Genomic DNA, 21,724 nt, shown 5'->3' on the forward strand with positions numbered 1-21,724 from the left:
ACCAGCAAAGGTGTCAGTTCTTCAATGCACTCGGTTGCTGGGGAAGATGGTGGCGGCCTACGAGGCCATTCCGTATGACAGGTTCCATGCCAGGGCGTTTCAGTGGGATCTGTTGGACAAGTGGTCCAGGTCTCATCTGGACATGCACCGGAAAATAATCCTATCTTCCAGGACCAGGATCTCCCTTCTGTGGCGGCTGCACAGTTCTCACCTTCTGGAGGGACGCAGGTTCGGGATTCAGGATTGGATCCTGGTGACCACAGATGTAAGCCTCCGAGGCTGGGGAGCAGTCACACAGGGGAGAAATTTTCAGGGAAAGTGGTCAAGCCAGGAAGCTTGTCTGCACATAAACATTCTGGAATTAAGGACCATTTACAACGGCATTCTGCAAGCAGAACATCTTCGCGGTCTTCCCATCTTGATTCAGTCAGACAACGTAACAGCCGTGGCGTACATAAACCGCCAGGGCGGAACAATGAGCAGAGCGGCGATGGCTGAGGCCACGAAGATTCTTCGCTGGGCGGAAAGACATGCCAGCGCTCTGTCAGCAGTCTTCATTCCAGGAGTGGACAACTGGGAAGCAGACTTCCTCAGCAGACACGATCTCCATCCAGGAGAGTGGGGTCTTCATAGAGAGGTCTTTGCAGAAGTGACAAGTCATTGGGGAATTCCTCAAGTAGACATGATGGCGTCCCGCCTCAACAAGAAACTTCAGAGATATTGTTCCAGGTCAAGGGACCCTCAAGCGATAGCGGTGGACGCCCTAGTGACACCGTGGGTGTTTCCGTCGGTATATGTGTTCCCTCCACTTCCACTCATTTCAAGGGTGATAAAGATTATAAGAAGAACAAGGGTTCAGGCGATACTCATTGTTCCGGATTGGCCAAAAAGGGCCTGGTATCCAGATCTTCAGGAGTTGCTCATAGAAGATCCCTGACCTCTTCCTCTTCGGGAGGACCTGTTACAACAGGGGCCGTGCATGTTTCAAGACTTACCACGGCTGCATTTGACGGCATGGCGGTTGAACGCCAAATCCTAGCCCGGAAGGGTATTCCCAGTGAAGTCATTCCCACTCTTCTTCAGGCTAGAAAAGAAGTAACGGCAAAGCATTACCACCGTATTTGGAGGAAATATGTGTCTTGGTGAGAATCCAAGAAGGCTCCTACGGAAGAATTTCAACTGAGGCGTTTGCTCCATTTTTTGCAAGCAGGTGTGGATTTCGGCCTTGTTGATCTTTTTTCAGAAAGAATTGGCCTCCCTTCCAGAAGTTCAGACCTTCGTGAAAGGCGTGCTACACATCCAATCTCTATTTGTGCCTCCTGTGGCACCGTGGGATCTTAATGTGGTATTGCAGTTCCTGCAATCGCATTGGTTTGAACCTTTGCGTAAGGTTGAGTTAAAATTCCTTACTTGGAAAGTAGTCATGTTGGTGGCCTTGGCGTCCGCAAGGCGGGTGTCTGAGTTGGCGGCTTTGTCTCACAAAAGCCCCTATTTAATCTTCCATGCTGATAGAGCGGAGTTGAGAACTCGTCAGCAATTTCTGCCAAAAGTGGTTTCATCATTTCACGTAAACCAGCCTATTGTGGTGCCAGTGGCTACTGATGCCCTGGCGGAATCCAAGTCTCTCGATGTGGTCAGAGCTTTGAAAATCTTTGTCACCAGGACGGCTCAGATTAGGAAAACAGAGGCTCTGTTTGTCCTGTGTGCTCCCATCAAGATTGGGTCTCCTGCTTCTAAGCAGACTATCTGTAATACGATTCAGCAGGCTCATTCTACGGCAGGATTGCCGGTACCGAAATCGGTGAAAGCACATTCTACCAGAAAGGTGGGCTCATCCTGGGCGGCTGCCCGAGTGGTCTCGGCGTTACAACTTTGCCGAGCTGCTACTTGGTCGGGTCAAACACCTTTGCGAAGTTCTACAAGTTTGATACCCTGGCTGAGGAGGACCTCTTGTTTGGTCAATCTGTGCTGCAGAGTCATCCGCACTCTCCCGCCCGTTCTAGAGCTTTGGTATAAACCCCATGGTTCTTGAAGCATCCCCAGCATCCTCTAGGACGTATGAGAAAATAGGATTTTAATACCTACCGGTAAATCCTTTTCTCTTAGTCCGTAGAGGATGCTGGGCGCCCGTCCCAGTGCGGGCTGTATCTGCAGTTTGGTTATTGTTACTCTCCTGGTGAGTTGAGTTCAGTCAGTCTGTGACTGATGTTGGTCATGCCGTTGCATGCGTTGTTGAATGCCATGTTGTACGGCGTGTTTGAGGTGTGAGCTGGTATGTATCTCACCTTAGTTTTAAAATAATTAAATAAACCCTTTTCCTCGAAATGTCAGTCTCCCTGGGCACAGTTCCTATAACTGGAGTCTGGAGAAGGGGCATAGAGGGAGGGGCCAGTTCACACCCATTCAAAGTCTTATAGTGTGCCCATGTCTCCTGCGGATCCCGTCTATACCCCATGGTTCTTGAAGCATCCCCAGCATCCTCTACGGACTAAGAGAAAAGGATTTACCGGTAGGTATTAAAATCCTATTTTATGTTGATGTGTCTTATGGTATATAAGGAGCTTATGGAAGGGTTTGACGGCATAAAAAGGGCATACAGAATGGTCTCATGACATAAAAGTGGCATAAAGGGTCTGGGGGCATAAAAGGGCTACATTGATGATATATGTTGTGTGCGGCTCTCTACTATTTTCTAAAATTTAAGTGCTCCCCCACTTGGAATAATTTTGTCACCACTGGTGTAGATCAAGTGGGACTGAGTAATGAATGAAGGCTTCAGCAGAGGGATTAGCAACTCACCATGTATAAAGTTTATGTAATTTCAAATTCTGTGCCACCATAGAGTGTCCTGGGGAATGACAACTAAGATTACAGCAATAGTTCTATATTGGTACTAAAGTTCCCCATGGAATGTTTCTAAAAGGCTCCTTGCTGAACAGTAGCAGTGGATATTGATGCAATTTTGATTGGTGATTGATTTAAGGAGCCTGTTAGAATAAGGAACCTACAGTATAATGGTCAACAAAGATATAGTGTTTTCTAATGTGAGCGGACCTCTGTGAATACTCAGTTTTACTGTGCTTCTACATTTATGTGATGATGATGATGATTATGATGATGAATATACATTAGAGCCTGTTAGGGGTAGAGCCAGTTACTAAGGAGAAGGGGGCTTCAAGTTGTGTTTCCTAGAACATTTTGGATTTTGACTTTTAAAATAATGTTTGCCCATTGGGTGTTTAGTAGGAGAGTTGAGGCTGTTTACACAGAGATTAAGAACTTTCAAACTCATGGAGGGTTACGTTTGCATCTTTGTTCCTTACAAAAGGTAATTACAGTGACTTCCAATAGTGTAGTATTGGGAAGAAAGGGAATGAATAAGGTTAATAATATAAGTAACCCAAGTCTGTAAACGCCAAGATATGACCAGCTCTCAGAGGTAGAGGTAGGTCTAGGAGATGAAAAAGGTGCACTTATTGCAGTATCACAGATGCTGATGTTGTTAAGTAGAGGGTAGTGATGTAAGCACTCCCTATGGTTAGGATGTGAGGGGGTAGAACTTTTGTGTTAAACAATAGTTATCCACGACAGTTTGAACAAACAAACAATAAATAGACAACGATGTATATTCCAGGTATATACAATTCAGAAAGGGTGCCTGTGGACCATTAGATGCAGAACTCCCAAACCAAGTCAGTTTGTTTTATTAGACCTAAGAAGTGTAGGCCTAAACCTGAGAATAGCCATAATTAAGTGGTACTGTACATGTTTAAGTGTGTGTGATAAAGGATGATACTTTGTTATTTATCTGGTGTACTTGCTGTTTTGTTTAACAAAAAATATATGGGGCTTTTTTTTGAGTGGGGGTTAAGCAATAAAAAGGATGAAATCATTATGTTGACATTTACAATGTTGACAGTCATAATGTTGACACCACAGTGTCAACAGTTATGATGTCAACTTTGCTGAAATGTCAACAGAAAATGTTCATCTGCAGAATGTCGACATGTTAGCCCGGAGAGTTAGGTTGCAGCAGTGGAGGGTTAGGGGTTAGTTATACTCCCTGGAGATGCACTCAGATGTCAACTTCTGCTGACTGACAGATCCAGAAGATACTTCAGGAGCCACTGGACCAGGTAAGTCACTTCTAGACCACTATGAACATTTTGTGGACAATCTAATCACGTCAGCATTTCATTGATGTTGACGGGGTGAATGTCGACCTTCTCATGTGGGCATAATGATGGTTGACAGTATATACTGAACCTCAATAAAATACCCTTTAAGAAAGTGTATGTAATTTATTATCTGTCAATTTTATAACTCAATGTTAATTTTGAACCTGAATTTTACTTCAGTTAAAGGTTGAAAATATACAGAAGGGAACACTGCTTCAAAGACTTAACCATATGGACAACTATTGGGAATTACAAGTAACTGCAGTGCCTAAATTGAATTTGATCTGTTTATAGAAAATGTTCAGAAGAGGATTTGTTTTTAAACTCTTGAGAAATGCATCAGAGAAGCTTAAGATAACACAAGATAAAACCTGATTAAGTCTCTGTCTAGTATTATTCCAGCTATAGATTTTATTATTTAATTGTACAGTAGAACATTTAAAAAAAAAATAGTATATAACTTGTGTTATGAACTGTGAGCGGGATTATATTAAAGTAGCATTTTTTTCTTTATGCAATCTTGTAAAACCTTTAAGTGAGCTCCTTTTTTATATGCTTAAGCTTTTCATTTCTCTTGTCAGTTTTTACACAAGGCATTTGAGTCAACTATAAGCAGAGTAGCATTATGGGTAGCGAACATCTGCAGTGTGAATGCTAAAATGTGTTAAAGACTCCAATCAACTCCACACAAACACTAAGCTTTGGATAAACATACAATACACTATTCTCTTTAATGAATCCATGTTTATAGCATGTTAATGCTATGGTATTACTGAAGGTCTTTATTCTGGTTATTTCTGTATATACTTTAAGCATCCCAGTAACCCAATTTCAGCCACTTTGATCTTTGACATATCCATAATTTATACAGATTTATTATTATTTAGCACCACAAATTGCTCAGCACTATACACTGAATGTTTGCCTTTCACATGAGTCCATGCTTCTATAAAAGCTGTCACTTTAAATTTCCTAACACACAAATGTATACCTGACTGTAAACTAAGCAGCCAGGTAACCTAGTGTACCAATATGTCTGTAAATTGTTGGAGGAAGTGGAGTACCCGGAGGAAACCCATGTATAAATGGGAAGAATTTGCAAACTACACACAGATACAGTAGTGCCCTAGTTGAGAATTGAACCACACTAGTGTAAGGTAGCAGTGCTAGCCACTGTACTCATAGGTGTGCGCAGCACATTTTATTAGGGGGTGCACTGTTGGAGGGGTGTGTCTAGCACCGCCTTTTGGGCGTGTCTAGCACCATCTATTGATGGTCAGTGTAATATAAAATATCCACCCTTGTACCAATCCTAATAATGCAGAAGCATTGTCAGATGTTGTGGAGTGCACCAAACAAACACTCCTGATGGCACTCACTGCAATTACACTGCTCCTCCTCAGCCTGGTCTGGCCCCCCCTCTCTTTCCCCTGCAAGCTGTAGTCACTCACTGACACTGACAGTCACAGACTAGTTACTGCTGCTGCTGGAAAAACGTGTTATGTGTCAATGCTGCTGCCGACCACCTGCCAGTATTGAATTTGTCTTCCTAAGAGGAATACTGGCTGCATGCTGCTCCTCATCAGTGGCTGGCGTTGGCTAGAATAGAAGGAGAGAGGTGGGCGTGTGACGGGTGGGCGTGTGAGCAGCATGATGTCATCATGTCACATCACCCAGTTTTTGTACATGGAGGGTGGAGCTGGGAGTTTGAAAGCCGGTGGCAGTGGATCCATTGATTAACCCAGGCGTCCAGTCAGTAATGCAGTCCTCACAGGGTGCAACACAGAGGGGACAATAATCAGCCTGCTCGGCGATCGCTGCATCAGGCATGTGAGATCGGATTGTCGGACATTAGGGGGTGCCTGTGCGCACCAGGCACCCCCCCTGCGCACGCCTATGAGTCTGTACTACACCACCTCACCTTTCCATAGTCCTTTATTTTTTCCCCCCTGTATTCTCATTTGTGTTTGTTAAACCCTCCCGTGAAAGGAACCTACGTAGTTATAGCACAGGAAATGGGCACTAAAAACTGTTACAATGTTACCACTATTGTAACAAGTGAGGAACGTATCAGTTAGATGCAGTCTTACCTTCACTGCAGCCTCATCTCCTTTTATTTTACCAGCTCTATTGGTTTACTATATGCAGGGTGAAGGGATGGGAGGCTAAACTGGAATATAGGCAGTTTCACCCTGCAGATTAGATGCCTTATCCTTATACAGTAGGGAAACATGACTATATACTGTAGATGTTATGGCAGTTGATTGTATTCCACTGTTAAATCTACACAACAATTCAGTGAAAGGCAGCTGTGTAGAGTTGCTGTGACTTGCGTTGTTTCTTAACCCCGTGCCCTTTGGGGGCTAAGCAGTTCATAATGCTACGCTAGGTCCTAGCATCATCCTATACAGTCCTGTGTAATAATCATTTTCCTGTATTCTTGCTTCGGAAATCTCATGCAACATTGCTTACAGTTGTAATAACTAAATCTTATGCCCTAACTGTATTTCTGCTCCGCTACATAAGAAAAGATTGCTATACTGTCTGTAGCATGCAGAACCAGATTAAGCCCATGGTGCTGCCCTAATACAATCTATCCATAGCCCTATTTGTTTACCATATCCATGCCACCAACATTATTTCTCTTTTTCCTCCTCATATTCAACACATACAGTATAAGATGAATGAATATACTGCAAAGGGAACACAGTAGAGTTATTAGAAAGGAGGCACAATTCTTATTTATTTAGCTATAAGAAACACATTTACTTTTTCCCTGGAACCTGTTGGTGGCCATAGATGGACAAATAAACAACTGTCACAGGAAAAAAAAATATGTATATAATAAAAATGCAACATATTTTGACATACATAATAATGTGATTGTTAACAACATTGTCAGATGCTTAATGTTAAGTTATTGTTTTGGTGGTAGTTTTTCTATAACATCATTTCATTTCAGATTCAAGTTTTATAGTTTGCTTTCTAGACAGCAGCATTAAATCATAAAAGTGAATGTGAAAAAATCCTTCTAATTGGATAACATGATCAACGTATTCATCTGATTCTCAACAAGACTATTAATCATGATTTGTTTTACTGAACTGAATCTTGGCCATATCACTAGCTGGTCCTCTCATTATGGAGTAAAGGTCAGTGCAGGTAAATAACTTGCCATTATTCCACTCTAGCTGGCTGTCCACCAGGGGCCAAAGAAGCATGAGCTAAGCTCCTCCAATCTGCTGTGACAAACTAAAACAATTATGCCCACACAAGTGAAACAAAATGTTATTAAATACTAGCTGGAGTACCCGGCGTTGCCTGGGATTTTAAGAATGTCTGTTTACAAAAGTAAATGTAACTATTAAACACACAGTATAATAACATTGCAGATAGCTGAATACCCATGCTTCGCTACGGGATGAGGATGGTAAATGAGAATGATAGTTGTTCGTTACTTTATGTTGGTTGGAGACCTAGTATATAGGCATATCTTGCTTCCCATACGCACTTTGTGTAGTGTCTGGAACCCTTTTTGGTCCCCCAAGGGATCCTGCTCTTCCGACTATACAACTCTCAGTCTGTGGCTTCCTGCTGCCTCCATTCTCCTACTCACATCATGTCAGTGCCCCTGAAATTATCATTTTTTTTTACAGTTTCTTATATAGCACAGCACATTATGTATCTCCTGATATACTCTGTGCTGCTTGGGGTCAGTGCTACTTCCACTATATAACTTTCATTGTGTGGGTTTGTGCTACCTGCATTCCCCTCCTCACATCGTGTCACTGGCCTTGTCACGTGCAGCCCTGTCATCACTGACATATCATGCATGTCCTGATATAGTCTGTGCTGCTGGCCCACCCCTAGGGGTGCTAGTGGTGTGTTACCCCCAAAGTGTTAGTTCCCTGAGTGTAAGTCATATGTGTAGCAAGTTTGGTGTAAATTGCTCCAGGCATTCCAGAGTTATGCTGTTTGCTGAAAAACTCTGTGCTGCTGCCTCACCCCTAGGGGTGCTAGGGGTGTCTTACCCCCACTGTGTTTGTTCCCAGCTTGTAAGTCATATGTGTACCACGTTTGTTGTAAATTGGTCCAGGCATTCGGGAGTTATGCCGTCTGCTGACATACTCTGTGCTGCTGTCCCACTGCTAGGGGTGTCTAACCCCCACTGAGTTTGTTCCCAGTTTGTAAGTCACATGTGTACCAAGTTTGATGTAAATTGCTCCAGGCCTTCCACAGTTGTGCTCTCTGCTGACATACTCTGTGCTGCTGCCTCACCACTAGGGGTGTCTTCCCCCCACAGTGTTTGTTGCCAGATTGTAAGGCATATGTGTACCAATTTTTGAGTACATTGCTCCAGCAATTCCGGAGCTATGCTGTCTCCTGATATACTCTGTGCTGCTTTCTGCCCCCCTAGGGGTGCTAGGCATTTCTAATTGTTTTAGTTGCCTCCACCGTGTTTTAATACGCTCGTATGTAAAATTTCACGATCTTTACTTGTAAACTGGATTTGTATAGAAAGGCAGAAGGACACATTTTTATTTTTATATATTAGAAGAACATACTATAAAATGTGACATACTGTGTTATTACAATTCCAAAAGCATGCCAACAGACCTAACCACAAGCATTTTATATGCCCTCAGATTCCCCCTCATACGAATAGCCTCAGACCTCCCCATGTGCCATTTATATGCTCTAAGATATTCTCCCCACATACCATTTCATTTACATGCCCTTCTGGCCCCCAGAAATGCCCTCAGACTATCCCACAAAGACATATATGCTGCTCAGATTGCCACACATACCCTGAAACCTCTTTACATGCCACTTTTATAATGCACCTTTAAGGGTCCATTAGTCCCACTCATATGTCCTGAGACCTTCTGATATGCCACTTATAGTGCCTATCAGACCCCTCACATGTCAGACTTCCAGACATGCCTCTTAGACCACCCTAAATGCACCCACACCTCCCCATGTGCCCATTATAATGTCTATAAGACTCCCAAACAGATGCCTTTTAAATAACATCAAACCTCGTCTGCCCACAAGCTACAGTAACAAGAACGGTTATTGTAGGAGCACTGGATGGAGAGCTATAGAGAGAACTCTGTTTATTACTCTTACTTCCGCTTTTGTTCTTTTTTTCAATTCTGCATAAAATAGAGAGAAAGTCAACAGACTCATATGTGCTCTCATAACATGTAAGGACAGCAATGCAGTATGGGAAGGCATTCAGATGAAATACAGTACACTGAACTGAAATAGAAAACTGTTAAATATATTAGAAATATGTGAGGATGAATCATAGATAAAAGGCTGACATTCATGCCCCCAGAGCTGGGAACTTAATAAAATAGTTTTTCAGAGATATTTTATATTGAGGGAATGTCTTAGCAAAGTAACATGTACAATTTATATTAATTAAAATAGTTATTATATATTATTGGATCAAGGCATCTAGTTATTGCAGCACAATTATTTTGTACTCCAAGATAAGATTGTGCAAGGATAATCCAGCGGTTTTAGCAGAGAAAGGGTGACCATATGTGAAGTCTCATGCTGGTACTCGCACATTGAGCAACAGACAGCAGGTTGTGGGGTCATCTGCCGCTTGCAGAATGTAATCCCAGTTTCACTGGCTGCAGTTGGGGAAAAAATTGTATTTCTGCAAAAGTAACTGAAAGCAAATTTCACTTACTGTTTATATATATATATATATATATATATATATATATATATATTATATATATATTCCCTTATCATGATCAAGGTGTTTTTTTTTTTAAAGAGAATACAACACCTTATTTTAGAAAATAAAAAAGTACTGTGAATATGTAAGTATGTGTATATATATATATATATATATATATATATACACACACAGTATATATAAACATGCATAGAGAGGTGGCACTCTCAGGTCTTGGAGAAAATATATTACAAGCAGGCGTCAAACACCTTGATGCAATCAATATTTTATTTTTTTGCAATCAATGTTTCGGTTTTATTTTTTCAAAACCTTCGTCAGGATAAATTATTTACAGAGCTTACCTTACATTTATAACATCCACCCGTGACAAAGTGTTGGTCCGCCATGCTGCACGCCGGAACTGGGTGACGTCACCCGATAGTGATGCACGACCCTCTGCCTCCACCGTCCCGAACATTTACTGGCAACAGATAAACAAAGATATACCTACACCATAAACATAACTCTTGACAAGTGTAATTACATAATGCAAAACCTTATAGTAAGGATAAACAATGTCTCAAAGACATTCTTCTTCACATATGCATATATACAGCACCTGGGAAATTATTGCTCTGTTTCTCAGACACTTAATACCTCTAATTAGTAATGTGTATAGGAAGGCCGATCCCGGTCACTTGTAAATAATACAGGTGCCTAGAAGCACACATGACTCCACGGCATTAGCTAGTCTTTAGCTAAATGCCATATGCACTTCTGTGTATTATGGCTACTAATACTACAATATTATATTGTAGTATTAATATATATATACTATATATATATATATATATATATATATATTTAATAATCAATGTACATATACAACTGTGTACATTATTATACATAGTCTGTGTTTGTGTACTTTCTGTGTGAAGTTTATAGTTGAGACAAAACACAGGGTGATCGGGCACTGGTCACATTAAGTATAGTAATGTATATAGAGGAAGGACCAAAATTGGACAGTGGTAACCCTTAGTAATAGGGAAGAGAAAATTTAAACAATTTTCTCCTATCATATGTTGTCCTAGTTGGTGGTGCACCCAGAGCCAGAGAGTACACAGACTAGCAATGGGAGAGAGAGAAGGCTCTTGTGTGGGCGCACTCTTATATAAGGAAAAAAGTTCCAGTGATATATATTAAGAAGTATTTAAAACATAACTTTTATTAATATTGTTTAAACTATAATTACCCATCCAAAAGATCCAAAAAATAATAAAGACTTGAAAAAATGTTAAAATGTTCTGGTCTCTTTGTTTCAAGGAATAATTGGAAAGGTTGTAGACACTGGATTGTCATACCCCCATTTCCCCTGACCAGTACAGAATTTCTGTATTGATGGGACCGAGGAGTGGTCAAAAAAGATATTGGGGGTAATTCCAAGTTGATCGCAGCAGGAATTTAGTTAGCAATTGGGCAAAACCATGTGCACTGCAGGGGAGGCAGATTTAACATGTGCAGAGAGAGTTAGATTTGGGTGGGTTATTTTATTTCTGTGTAGGGTAAATACTGGCTGCTTTATTTTTACACTGCAAATTAGATTGCAGATTGAACACACCCCACCCAAATCTAACTCTCTCTGCACATGTTAAATCTGCCTCCCCTGTAGTGCACATGGTTTTGCCCAATTGCTAACTAAATTCCTGCTGCGATCAACTTGGAATTACCCCCATTGTAAGAATATCCAATTAGGATCACTTAGATTGAGTCAATAATAATTAATGGTCACCACAAATTAAACACCTGAATTATGGACAGCTACCAAAAATAGAAAAATGAAGCATTGAGCTGTAATAAACTTCTTGTTTATTACAGCTCAATGCCTCATTTTTCTATTTTTGGTAGCTGTCCATAATTCAGGTGTTTAATTTGTGGTGACCATTAATTATTATTGACTCAATCTAAGTGATCCTAATTGGATATTCTTACAATATCTGTTTTGACCACTCCTCGGTCCCATCAATACAGAAATTCTGTATTGGTCAGGGGAAATGGGGGTATGACAATCCAGTGTCTACAACCTTTCCAATTATTCCTTGAAACAAAGAGACCAGAACATTTTAACATTTTTTCAAGTCTTTATTATTTTTTGGATCTTTTGGATGGGTAATTATAGTTTAAACAATATTAATAAAAGTTATGTTTTAAATACTTCTTAATATATATCACTGGAACTTTTTTCCTTATATAAGAGTGCGCCCACACAAGAGCCTTCTCTCTCTCCAATTGCTAGTCTGAAGTTTATAGTTGTTAGTACATAGAAAGGGATATGGCAGATAACATGTGGGTTAATTCAAGCAGAAGTCCAGCTCTAAAAAAAAATTCTGTAGAAAGATACATTTCCATTCATATTTTCATTTTTCAGTTGTCTTAAGGTGGGTACACACTATTAGATATATCTGCAGATCAATTGATCTGCAGATATATCTATGTACGGATCGGGCAGTGTGTTGTGCATACACACAGCCCGATCCGTCGGGGGACTGACGTCATGAACTGGGCGGGCGCTCGCGCCCGCCCAGTTCACCTGTCAATCACCGCCGGCCGCCGCAGCATGTGTACGGGCGGTCGGACGACCGCCTCGTACACACACAGCGACGCGCCAATATATCGTTAGATATATTGGCTGTCGGCTGTGCTGCGCGGCCGACGCGATACGTCTGTGAACGACGGAGTTCACAGACGTATCGCCCGTACACACTGGCCGACGGTCCCGCGATGTATCGGCCGTTCAAGAGAACGGCCGATACATCGACCAGTGTGTACGGGCCTTTAGTCTGATCATTCATTGGTGTTACATTCATATGTTAAATGCCAGTCACACCACATGTTATAAGCATTCACAGTAGTAGCGCAAGTGCTTGTAGTTGAGGAAAGGAGGGTCAGTAGGGTACTCCCACCCATTAATGGCAAATAAGTGGAGAAGACACGTTCAAAAATCGGTGTTGCAATACCAAAACACCAAACCTCAAGCACAAATGGTAGTATCTATGTGGGTCATTTGAAGATGGAACCAATAGGTTCCATTCCCATACCTGTTTGCATAATTTAACAAGTGTTAAAATGCACACTAATTAAAGCATGCATTTTGCCTGAAGTGTCTAAGGCTTTAGCTGTAAACGAAAACTAAAAAAAATTCAGACTTGCCTCATTTGACTTTTTCTGATGCTAGAATATATTTCAGTATGTATGAGATACACTTGTAAGCTTTTAGTAGGGAAACACATTAAGCCACAGTGAATTAATGTCATATAACAGTGCAAAGCTAGCACCATATAATTTTAACTGCACAGCCACCTTCAGTAGTCCGTTCTAACATCTGACATACTGCTAATGAACAGCTTTGTTGTAGACAATATCCATCTTCGGCAAAACTCTTGTGAAACAGCTATGATGTCTCATTCTGTGTTCTGTAAGGCTTCTATTCTGCGTTCTGTAAAGCTTTTGTTACATTTTTTTTTTTTGTATTTTCCATGTTTACATATTCAGAACAGATGACTTTCAAATACCTATTATCTGTTCTTGATTAAATTGCCTTCATGTTTTCTATTTGTTAGTTTTCTATTTGTTAGTATGTTATATACATACCCATAATTTAGTCATTAGCAAATAGTCTGGGATTACCCAGGCAAACAATGTTGTTTTGCATTGTGTGTAACCCAGTATGTATACAAATACATTTATGTCACTCAGAATATAGCAAATTTTATGTTGAATGCATTTATATAAATGCCTATAAATTTCTGTATAAATGATGAGTTCTGCTGTAATCACTTCTAATTGGCGAGATCCGATTCAATCACTTCAGTGCTCATTAAAGAGACTTGTGTATTATAAGAAATGACACACTATAGGGGGAATGCAATTAAGCCCGTTAAATTTTCTCTAGAAAAAAACAGGCTGTATGTTTTTTTGCTCAATGCATTTTTCGGGCAGATCATTTAAAAGATGTTTTTTCGTCCGCTAAAAAAAAAACAGTTTTCAGGCGAAAACACATAGGATCGGGGATAACTTCCTAATTGGATAGCCCTCAGGGGATCAATTAAATTACTGAGTCTAATTGAATTTCCTCCTATAAATTATTATACTGTACTGTGGATAATCAAAGTCACCTCAGTATAACAGCACACATCATGCAGCATTTATCATTTATATAGTCACTGCTCTCATCAGTGACTTTTCATATATCGTAATAAATTTACCATAAGGAACATATTATTCAATATATATATAAATTATAGTCAGTTATACATATTTGAATATCCGTTTTTCTCAAAAATTTACCTTTTCATTAACTTCAGTACAGGAATATATTTTCTAAGAACATTACTTTTAGTATTTCTTTAACTGTTAATTAGATATTGCTGCATTTCCAGAAAGTGTAAATGTTTTAGAAGATGTTTGTGGAGATGTGAGAACACCGGACAAGCTTATTGACAATGTAAATGATACCAGTGATGGCAGACACGCATGGCTCTCTCCAATTCTCCCTGGTGTGGTAAGTTTTTTTTACAATGTCTTATTTACAAACTTTTCAAGTTGGGCAATCTGGATAAACGTGTATTGGTATACACATGAGAACTGGGGGGATGGGGGGTGGCCACTCATCTGACACGCTAGACTGCTGCCTGTCCATTTACCCTTCCCTAGACCCGTAATTTGGATGCCACAGACACCGCACTATACACACACCACACACATGTTACATCTGCCCCACCTGCAGTGCACATGGCTTTGCCCATTAGAGGAAGATTTTGCCATAAAGATCAATGTTGAAATAGGCCACTGACTGTTAGCGAAAACATAAAGTCAGCGACATCTGAAAGGAAACTCTGTGCTGTTGGCCTCTTCCTATAGATTCATGTTTATTTCACAGGAATTACAGGTACACAGTGGTATCATTGATGGATTGTGCTGACACCCCCCCCCCCCCCAGCCTATTTCCATCCAGCATGTCTCCCACAACCTAAGTTCTCTTACGTCCTAGAGGATGCTGGGGTTCCATTTAGTACCAAGGGGTATAGACGGGTCCCTTGGGAGCCACAGACATTTTAAGAGTTTAATAGTGTGGGCTGGCCCCTCCCTCTATGCCCCTCCTACCAGACTCAGTTCAGAAAATGTGCACGAAGGAGCCGGTCACAGCTAGTGGAGCTCCTAGGAGTTTTTCTGTTTTTATTCTTTTCTGAGTTTGTTAGGTTACAGGAAGGCTGCTGGCAACAGCCTCCCTACTTTGTGGGACTTGGGGGGGAGGGGGGGGGGAGTAGGAACCAACTCTTGAAGTTAATGGTTCTCTATCTCCCCTGACAGTACACTGAGTTCCTGAGGGTGCTGATTGCAAGCCCACAAGGCGACCGCTCACTCCCGCAGCACGGCCGCCACCCCCTAACAAAGCCAGAAGAAAGAAGAGTGGCGAGTACAGCGCCGGCGGCCCAGTTAGCGGGTCGCCGACGAGAATGGCGGCACAAGGGTGGGAACACAGCTCTGACAAGGCTGCGCTCCGGCAGACTCAGAAACACACTGTGTAGGCGCGTGAGGGGCGTCCTGGGCCAGCGCAATTCACCCTAAACTGGTCACTAGGCTAACTGGCTAATCCCTGCTGTTAGTGACAAACACCTCAGGCCAGTATAAACGACTTAGCGCGGGAAGCCGCGCGCCATTGCAAGGGGCGGGGCTTCCTCTCAGAGCGGATCCAGCACTCACCAGCGCCATTTTCTCCCTGCAGATCATTGGAAAGAGACACTGACGGAGCGCTGCCCCCCAGATAACTCCAGCAATACCTCTGCGGTACCAGGGTGTTATGGACAGTGGGGGCAGGGTGTTATGGACAGTGATTATAGTACTAGTTACCCTATTAAGGTTAATTAGTCAGCGCCAGGCTTTTATCATAACTGCCTACAGGGGCGCTGTGTGGCTGGCTCCTTATACTCTGTGACTCTGAAGGTACTCTGGGGGAAACTGTGTCTGACATTTTCTTGTGTGTGTGTGTAAGTGTGTGTATCCACTTTACCATGTTCAAGGACTTTGTGTCCTGTGCTGCAGAATGTGTATCTTCTCCTGAGGAGTCTATCCCATGTACTCAGGACTGCAATGTGCTTTCCCAGACTTCAGAATCCGAACCCCCATGGGTGGATTCTTTAAGGGGAATGATTTCTCAGATTTCAACAAGGATGTCACATACTGAGAAAGAGATGCCGTTTTTGAGATAATCTGTAGAGGGTTTAAATTATTCAGCTCCCTCTACTTCCTCAAAAACCCTACCTACATACCCAAAAAAACAGACACTTGCCCAGATAATGCAAGTTGATACTGACTCTGATACAGGGGACGGTGATGGGGATATACAGGGGGGAGATGCATCCCTTACTAGAGGGGTGCAGCTAATGATTGAAGCCATTAGGGATGTTTTACATATTTCTGAGAAGGTACCTGAGCAGGAGGAAAAATCTTACTTTACCAATAAGAAATCCTCGCTTACCTTCCCTGCTTCTAAAGAGTTAAACTCTTTATTTGAAAAATCCTGGGAAAACCCAGAGAAGAATTTCCAGATCCATAAAACAATTCTCATTGCTTTCCCTTTCCCTGAAGAGGATAGAAAAAATTGGGAACACCCACCTATAGTAGACGCCTCTGTATCTAGGTTGTCTAAAAAGGTGGTTTTACCTGTCCCTGGTTCAAACGCCTTAAAAGAGTCGGCTGACCGCAATATTGAGACTATGCTCAAATCACTATACACAGCTACTATCGTGGCTTTAAGGCCCACTATTGCTTGTGCGTTGATTTCTAAGGCCATAGTAAAGTGGTTAGGCACATTACTAGAAGACTTGTTTTTACATCACATACAGGATTCTGCAGGTTTCATGGTGGAGGCCATGAAGGACCTTGGCATGCTGAACACAAGGGCTACTTCCATGGCGGTCTCGGCGCACAGAGGACTCTGGCTACGCCAATGGACGGCGGATTCAGAATCCAAGAAAAGTGTGGAGAACCTACCCTTCACAGGTCAGGCTCTGTTTGGGGACGCATTGGATGCGTGGATCTCCACGGCAACTGCGGGTAAGTCAACCTTTCTTCCCTCAGCAACACCACCGACTAGGAAATCTTATCCTACGTCTACACTGCAGTCCTTTCGGACCGCAAAAGTTAAGAAGTCCAAACCCCCTTTCACTTTCTTTAGGGGTGGTCGAGGAATAGCCAGAAAAGCTGCACCAACAGGTTCTCAGGAACAGAAACCTGGTTCTGCTTCCTCAAAATCTTCAGCATGATGGTGGACCTCCCAGCCTCAGCATGATGGTGGACCTCCCAGCCTGGTGATCGGGCAGGTGGGAGCGAGACTACAAAAATTCAGTCACATCTGGGTGTCATCATGCCCAGACCCATGGGTAAGAGATATTGTTGCCCAAGGGTACAGACTGGAGTTTCAAGAACTCCCACCTTACAGATTCTTCAAATCAGGCTTACCAGCTTTGCTGACAGAAAGTGCTATCCTACAGGAAGCCATTAAAAAATTGGTTCAAACAAATGTAATTGTTCCGGTTCCACCTCACCTAAGACACCAAGGTTATTACTCAAACCTGTTTGTGGTACTGAAACCAGATGGTTCAATAAGGCCGATATTAAACCTAAAGTCATTGAACCCATATTTGAGGGAATTCAAATTCAAGATGGAGTCTCTAAAAGCGGGGATCTCAGGTCTGGAGGAGGGGGAATTCCTAGTATCCCTGGATATCAAGGATGCGTATCTTCACATTCCAATCTGGCCACCTCACCAGGCTTATCTCAGATTTGCGCTACTGGACTGTCACTATCAGTTCCAGGCACTGCCATTTGGCCTCTCCACAGCACAGAGGGTGTTCACCAAGGTCATGGCAGAGATGATGCTACTCCTCCACAGGCAGAGAGTGAACATAATTCCATATCTGGACGATCTGCTGATAAAAGCATCTTCCAGGGAGAGGTTATTGCAGAATTTTGCTCTCTCAGCTCGACTACTCCAGGATCATGGGTGGATCCTGAACCTTCCAAAGTCACATTTGGAGCCGACAAGGAGACTGCCCTTCCTGGGGATGATACTCGACACGGAAGTGCAGAGGGTGTTTCCACTGGTGGAGAAAGCGTTGGTGATCCAATCAATGGTACAGGGAGTCCTGAAGCCAGCCCGGGTATCAGTTCATCAGTGCATTCGCCTTCTGAGGAAGATTGTAGCCTCCTACGAGGCTCTACATTACGGAAGATTCCATGCGGGGTCATTCCAACTGGATCTCCTAGACAAATGGTCGGGATCACAGCGGATACGCCTGTCGCCAAAAGCCAGAATTTCACTTCTCTGGTGGCTGCAAACTTCTCACCTACTCGAGGGCTGCAGGTTCGGGATTCAGAATTGGATCCTTCTAACCACGGATGCTAGTAGAGGTTGGGGAGCAGTCACCCTAGGGAAAAACTTCCAAGGAAAGTGGTCAAGTCTGGAATCCATCCTTACGATAAACATTCTGGAACTAAGGGCCATATACAAGTGGTGCATCTTCTGCAAGATCAAGCCATTCAAGTTCAGTCGGACAATGTAACAGTAGTGTCCTACATAAACCAACAGGGCGGAATGAAGAGCAGAGCGGCAATGTCAGAGGTAACAAGAATCCTCCTCTGGGCAGAAAAGCACGCAGTGGCGCTGTCAGCAATCTTCATTCCGGGAGTGGACAACTGGGAAGCGGACTTCCTCAGCAGACACGATCTCTATCCAGGAGAATGGGGCCTCCACCCGGAGGTGTACGCAGAGGTAACAAGCCGATGGGGTGTACCTCAGATAGATGGCCTCTCGCCTCAACAAGAAGCTTTGGAGGTACTGTTCCAGGTCGAAAGACCCACAAGCAGTGGCGGTGGATGCACTGGTAACTCCGTGGGTATTCCAGTCAGTGTATGTGTTCCCTCCACTTCCACTCATCCCAAGGATTCTCAAACTAATAAAAAGAACAAGAGTTCAGGCGATCCTCATTGCTCTGGACTGGCCAAGAAGGGCTTGGTACGCGGATCTTCTGAAATTACTGCTGGAGGATCTGAGGCCTCTTCCTCTTTGCGAGGACCTTCTTCAACAGGGGCCATTCGTGTATCAAGACTTACCGCGGCTACGTTTGACGGCATGGAGGTTGAACGCCAGATCTTAGCTCGGAAGGTCTTTCTGAACAAGGTCATCCCTACAGACTAGGAAGGGAGTAACGTCTAAACATTACCATCGTATTTGGAAAAAGTATGTGTCTTGGTGTGAATCCAAGAAGTTTCCTCTCCTCTTTCTGCAAGCAGGTGTGGATGTGGGTCTACGCTTAGGCTCCATAAAGGTACAGATTTCTGCCTTGTCCATTTTCTTCCAGAAACAATTGGCTTTTCTCCCTGAGGTTCAGACATTCTTGAAAGGGGTACTGCACATCCAACCACTCTTTGTGCCTCCTACGGCACCTTGGGATATTAATGTGGTACTGCAGTTCCTGCAATCGGATTGGTTCGAGCCCTTACAGGAGGTCGATGTCAAGTTTCTCACTTGGAAGGCGGTCACACTTTTGGCATTAGCATCTGCTAGACGTGTGTCGGAATTGGGGGCATTGTCATGCAAGAGCCCCTACTTGATTTTCCATGAGGATAGAGCTGAGCTCAGAACGCGTCAGCAGTTTCTTCCAAAGGTTGTGTCAGCTTTTCATATCAACCAACCTGTTGTGGTGCCAGTGGCTACTGACTCCTCAATTACCTCAAATTTCATGGATGTTGTGAGGACTTTGAAAATTTATGTGAAGAGGACTTCAGTCAGACGCACTTTTTGTCCTTTATGATCCCAACAAGATTGGGTGTCCGGCTTCTAAGCAGACCATTTCTCGCTGGATCAGGCTTACTATCCAGCATGCTTATTCTACGGCAGGCTTAAAATCTGTTAAGGCCCACTCTACTCGTAAAGTGGATTCTTCCTGGGCGGTTGCCTGGGGTGTCTCAGCTTTGCAGCTTTGCCGAGCAGCTACTTGGTCAAGGTCGAACACGTTTGCTAAGTTCTACAAGTTCGATACTTTGGCCTCTGAGGACCTAAAGTTTGGTCAATCTGTTCTGCAGGAACCTCAGCACTCTCCCTCCTGTACTGTGAGCTTTGGCAAATCCCCAGGGTACTAAATGGAACCCCAGCATCCTCTAGGACGTAAGAGAAAAGAGGATTTTAATTACCTACCGGTAAATCCTTTTCTCATAGTCCGTAGAGGATGCTGGGCGCCCGCCCAGTGCTTCGTTTTCCTGCATTGTTACTTGGTTAAGTATTGTTGGTTCAGTCATTGCTGAATCGTTTCAAGTTGGTTAGCTTGGCTTTCCTTTTGTTATATGTGAGCTGATGTGAATCTCACCACTATCTGTGTATTTCCTTCTCTCGAAGTATGTCCGTCTCCTCGGGCACAGTTTCTAGACTGAGTCTGGTAGGAGGGGCATAGAGGGAGGGGCCAGCCCACACTGTTAAACTCTTAAAGTGTCAGTGGCTCCCAAGGGACCCGTCTATACCCCATGATACTAAATGGAACCCCAGCATCCTCTACGGACTACAAGAAAAGGATTTACCGGTAGGTAATTAAAATCCTATTTTTGGCCACCCAACCCGACACCTTGCTGCAGTCTGACTACCCATCCACAGCCAGACTCCTCCGCCCGCAGCCTAACTAAGCCTCCCACTGCCTTTCTAGACCCTCCTGCATCCTAACTCCCACCCGCAGCCTAACTTCCCCCGTCACCTGATGTATCTGGATTAAAAGAGGTACCGGATAATCGATGGTGTACAGTACCTGTACTGTGACATTCGACAGAAAGCATGCATCTTGAACAAATACATTTCAATGAGCATCAATAATAGACACTAACTGCGAGAAGCAACCAATGTGGTCTGTTGAGAACTGGATGTAATGTTTAATACAATTAACTAATATAATACATAGCAAAAGCACCTATGTAGAATAATACATTTGAGACCAGTATTCACTCAACATTGAACAATTCTTATTTAAACTTTATAAAAAAAATTTATATCTCTTTACACAATCTTTATTTTAGTATTTTGATATAATACAATGTAAAACTGTAATATGTTTTATATTACTTTCTAATAAAGCAACAAGTGGACCTGAGATGTACCTTTTTGCCTTATTTAACCTTTGTTGATGTCTACACTTTGACTTTCATGAGTTTTATGAATGTAAACGCTTTAGGGTAAATTAAATTTGGCAGGCTGGAATGGCACATTGCATCCACCCAAGCTACCATAGGTGCAGGGAGTTCAGCTGCTATGGGGCCCATGGCCGGGAGGGGCTCTTTCCTGTCACAGTTACATGTGTCATATATATTTTTCACCATTGGGTGGTATATAGGGGCCCTTACATACTTTTGCCTTGGGGTTCACAATATCTAGTTAAACCGCCGTACCTGATTATTGTAATGTGGTCTAAAATGAACTGGAAGCCATTATAATGTTACATAATTTGAACGAGAGGCATATCTCTAGAAGCATTGTGTTAGGGGCCCATTCAAAGTCTTGCTACGGGGTCCACAATGTTCTGACAACGGCTCTGCGTCCATGTGTAATACTAGTTTCCCTCACATGACACACCGTAGTGTGTGTGTAGAGAAATTTGCAATATGGCATATATGTGCTCAGACAAGCATTGTGGTGACACTAAGCGGCACATTGACAGCAATTGCATCCCCCCCAATTTGCTATTTTTATTGGATTCAGGTTGTTCCATCCCACTAAGCGTGTGGTCATTTCTGAAGACTATAAAACAATTTT

General features: G+C 42.8%; 1 protein-coding gene across 2 annotated transcripts in view; it reads left to right on the forward strand.

Annotated features, from left to right (window-relative positions):
* KATNIP (katanin interacting protein) overlaps positions 1–21,724 on the forward strand; it is a 465,431-nt gene that overhangs the window by 391,751 nt on the left and 51,956 nt on the right. For both annotated transcript variants that reach the window (XM_063934227.1, XM_063934226.1), the window contains one exon: positions 14,292–14,431. In XM_063934227.1, coding sequence (XP_063790297.1) covers positions 14,292–14,431 — 140 coding nt within the window. The remainder of the gene's footprint in view (positions 1–14,291; positions 14,432–21,724) is intronic.

This window comes from Pseudophryne corroboree, chromosome 7 (assembly GCF_028390025.1).
Source record: "Pseudophryne corroboree isolate aPseCor3 chromosome 7, aPseCor3.hap2, whole genome shotgun sequence".
Lineage (NCBI taxonomy): Eukaryota > Metazoa > Chordata > Amphibia > Anura > Myobatrachidae > Pseudophryne > Pseudophryne corroboree.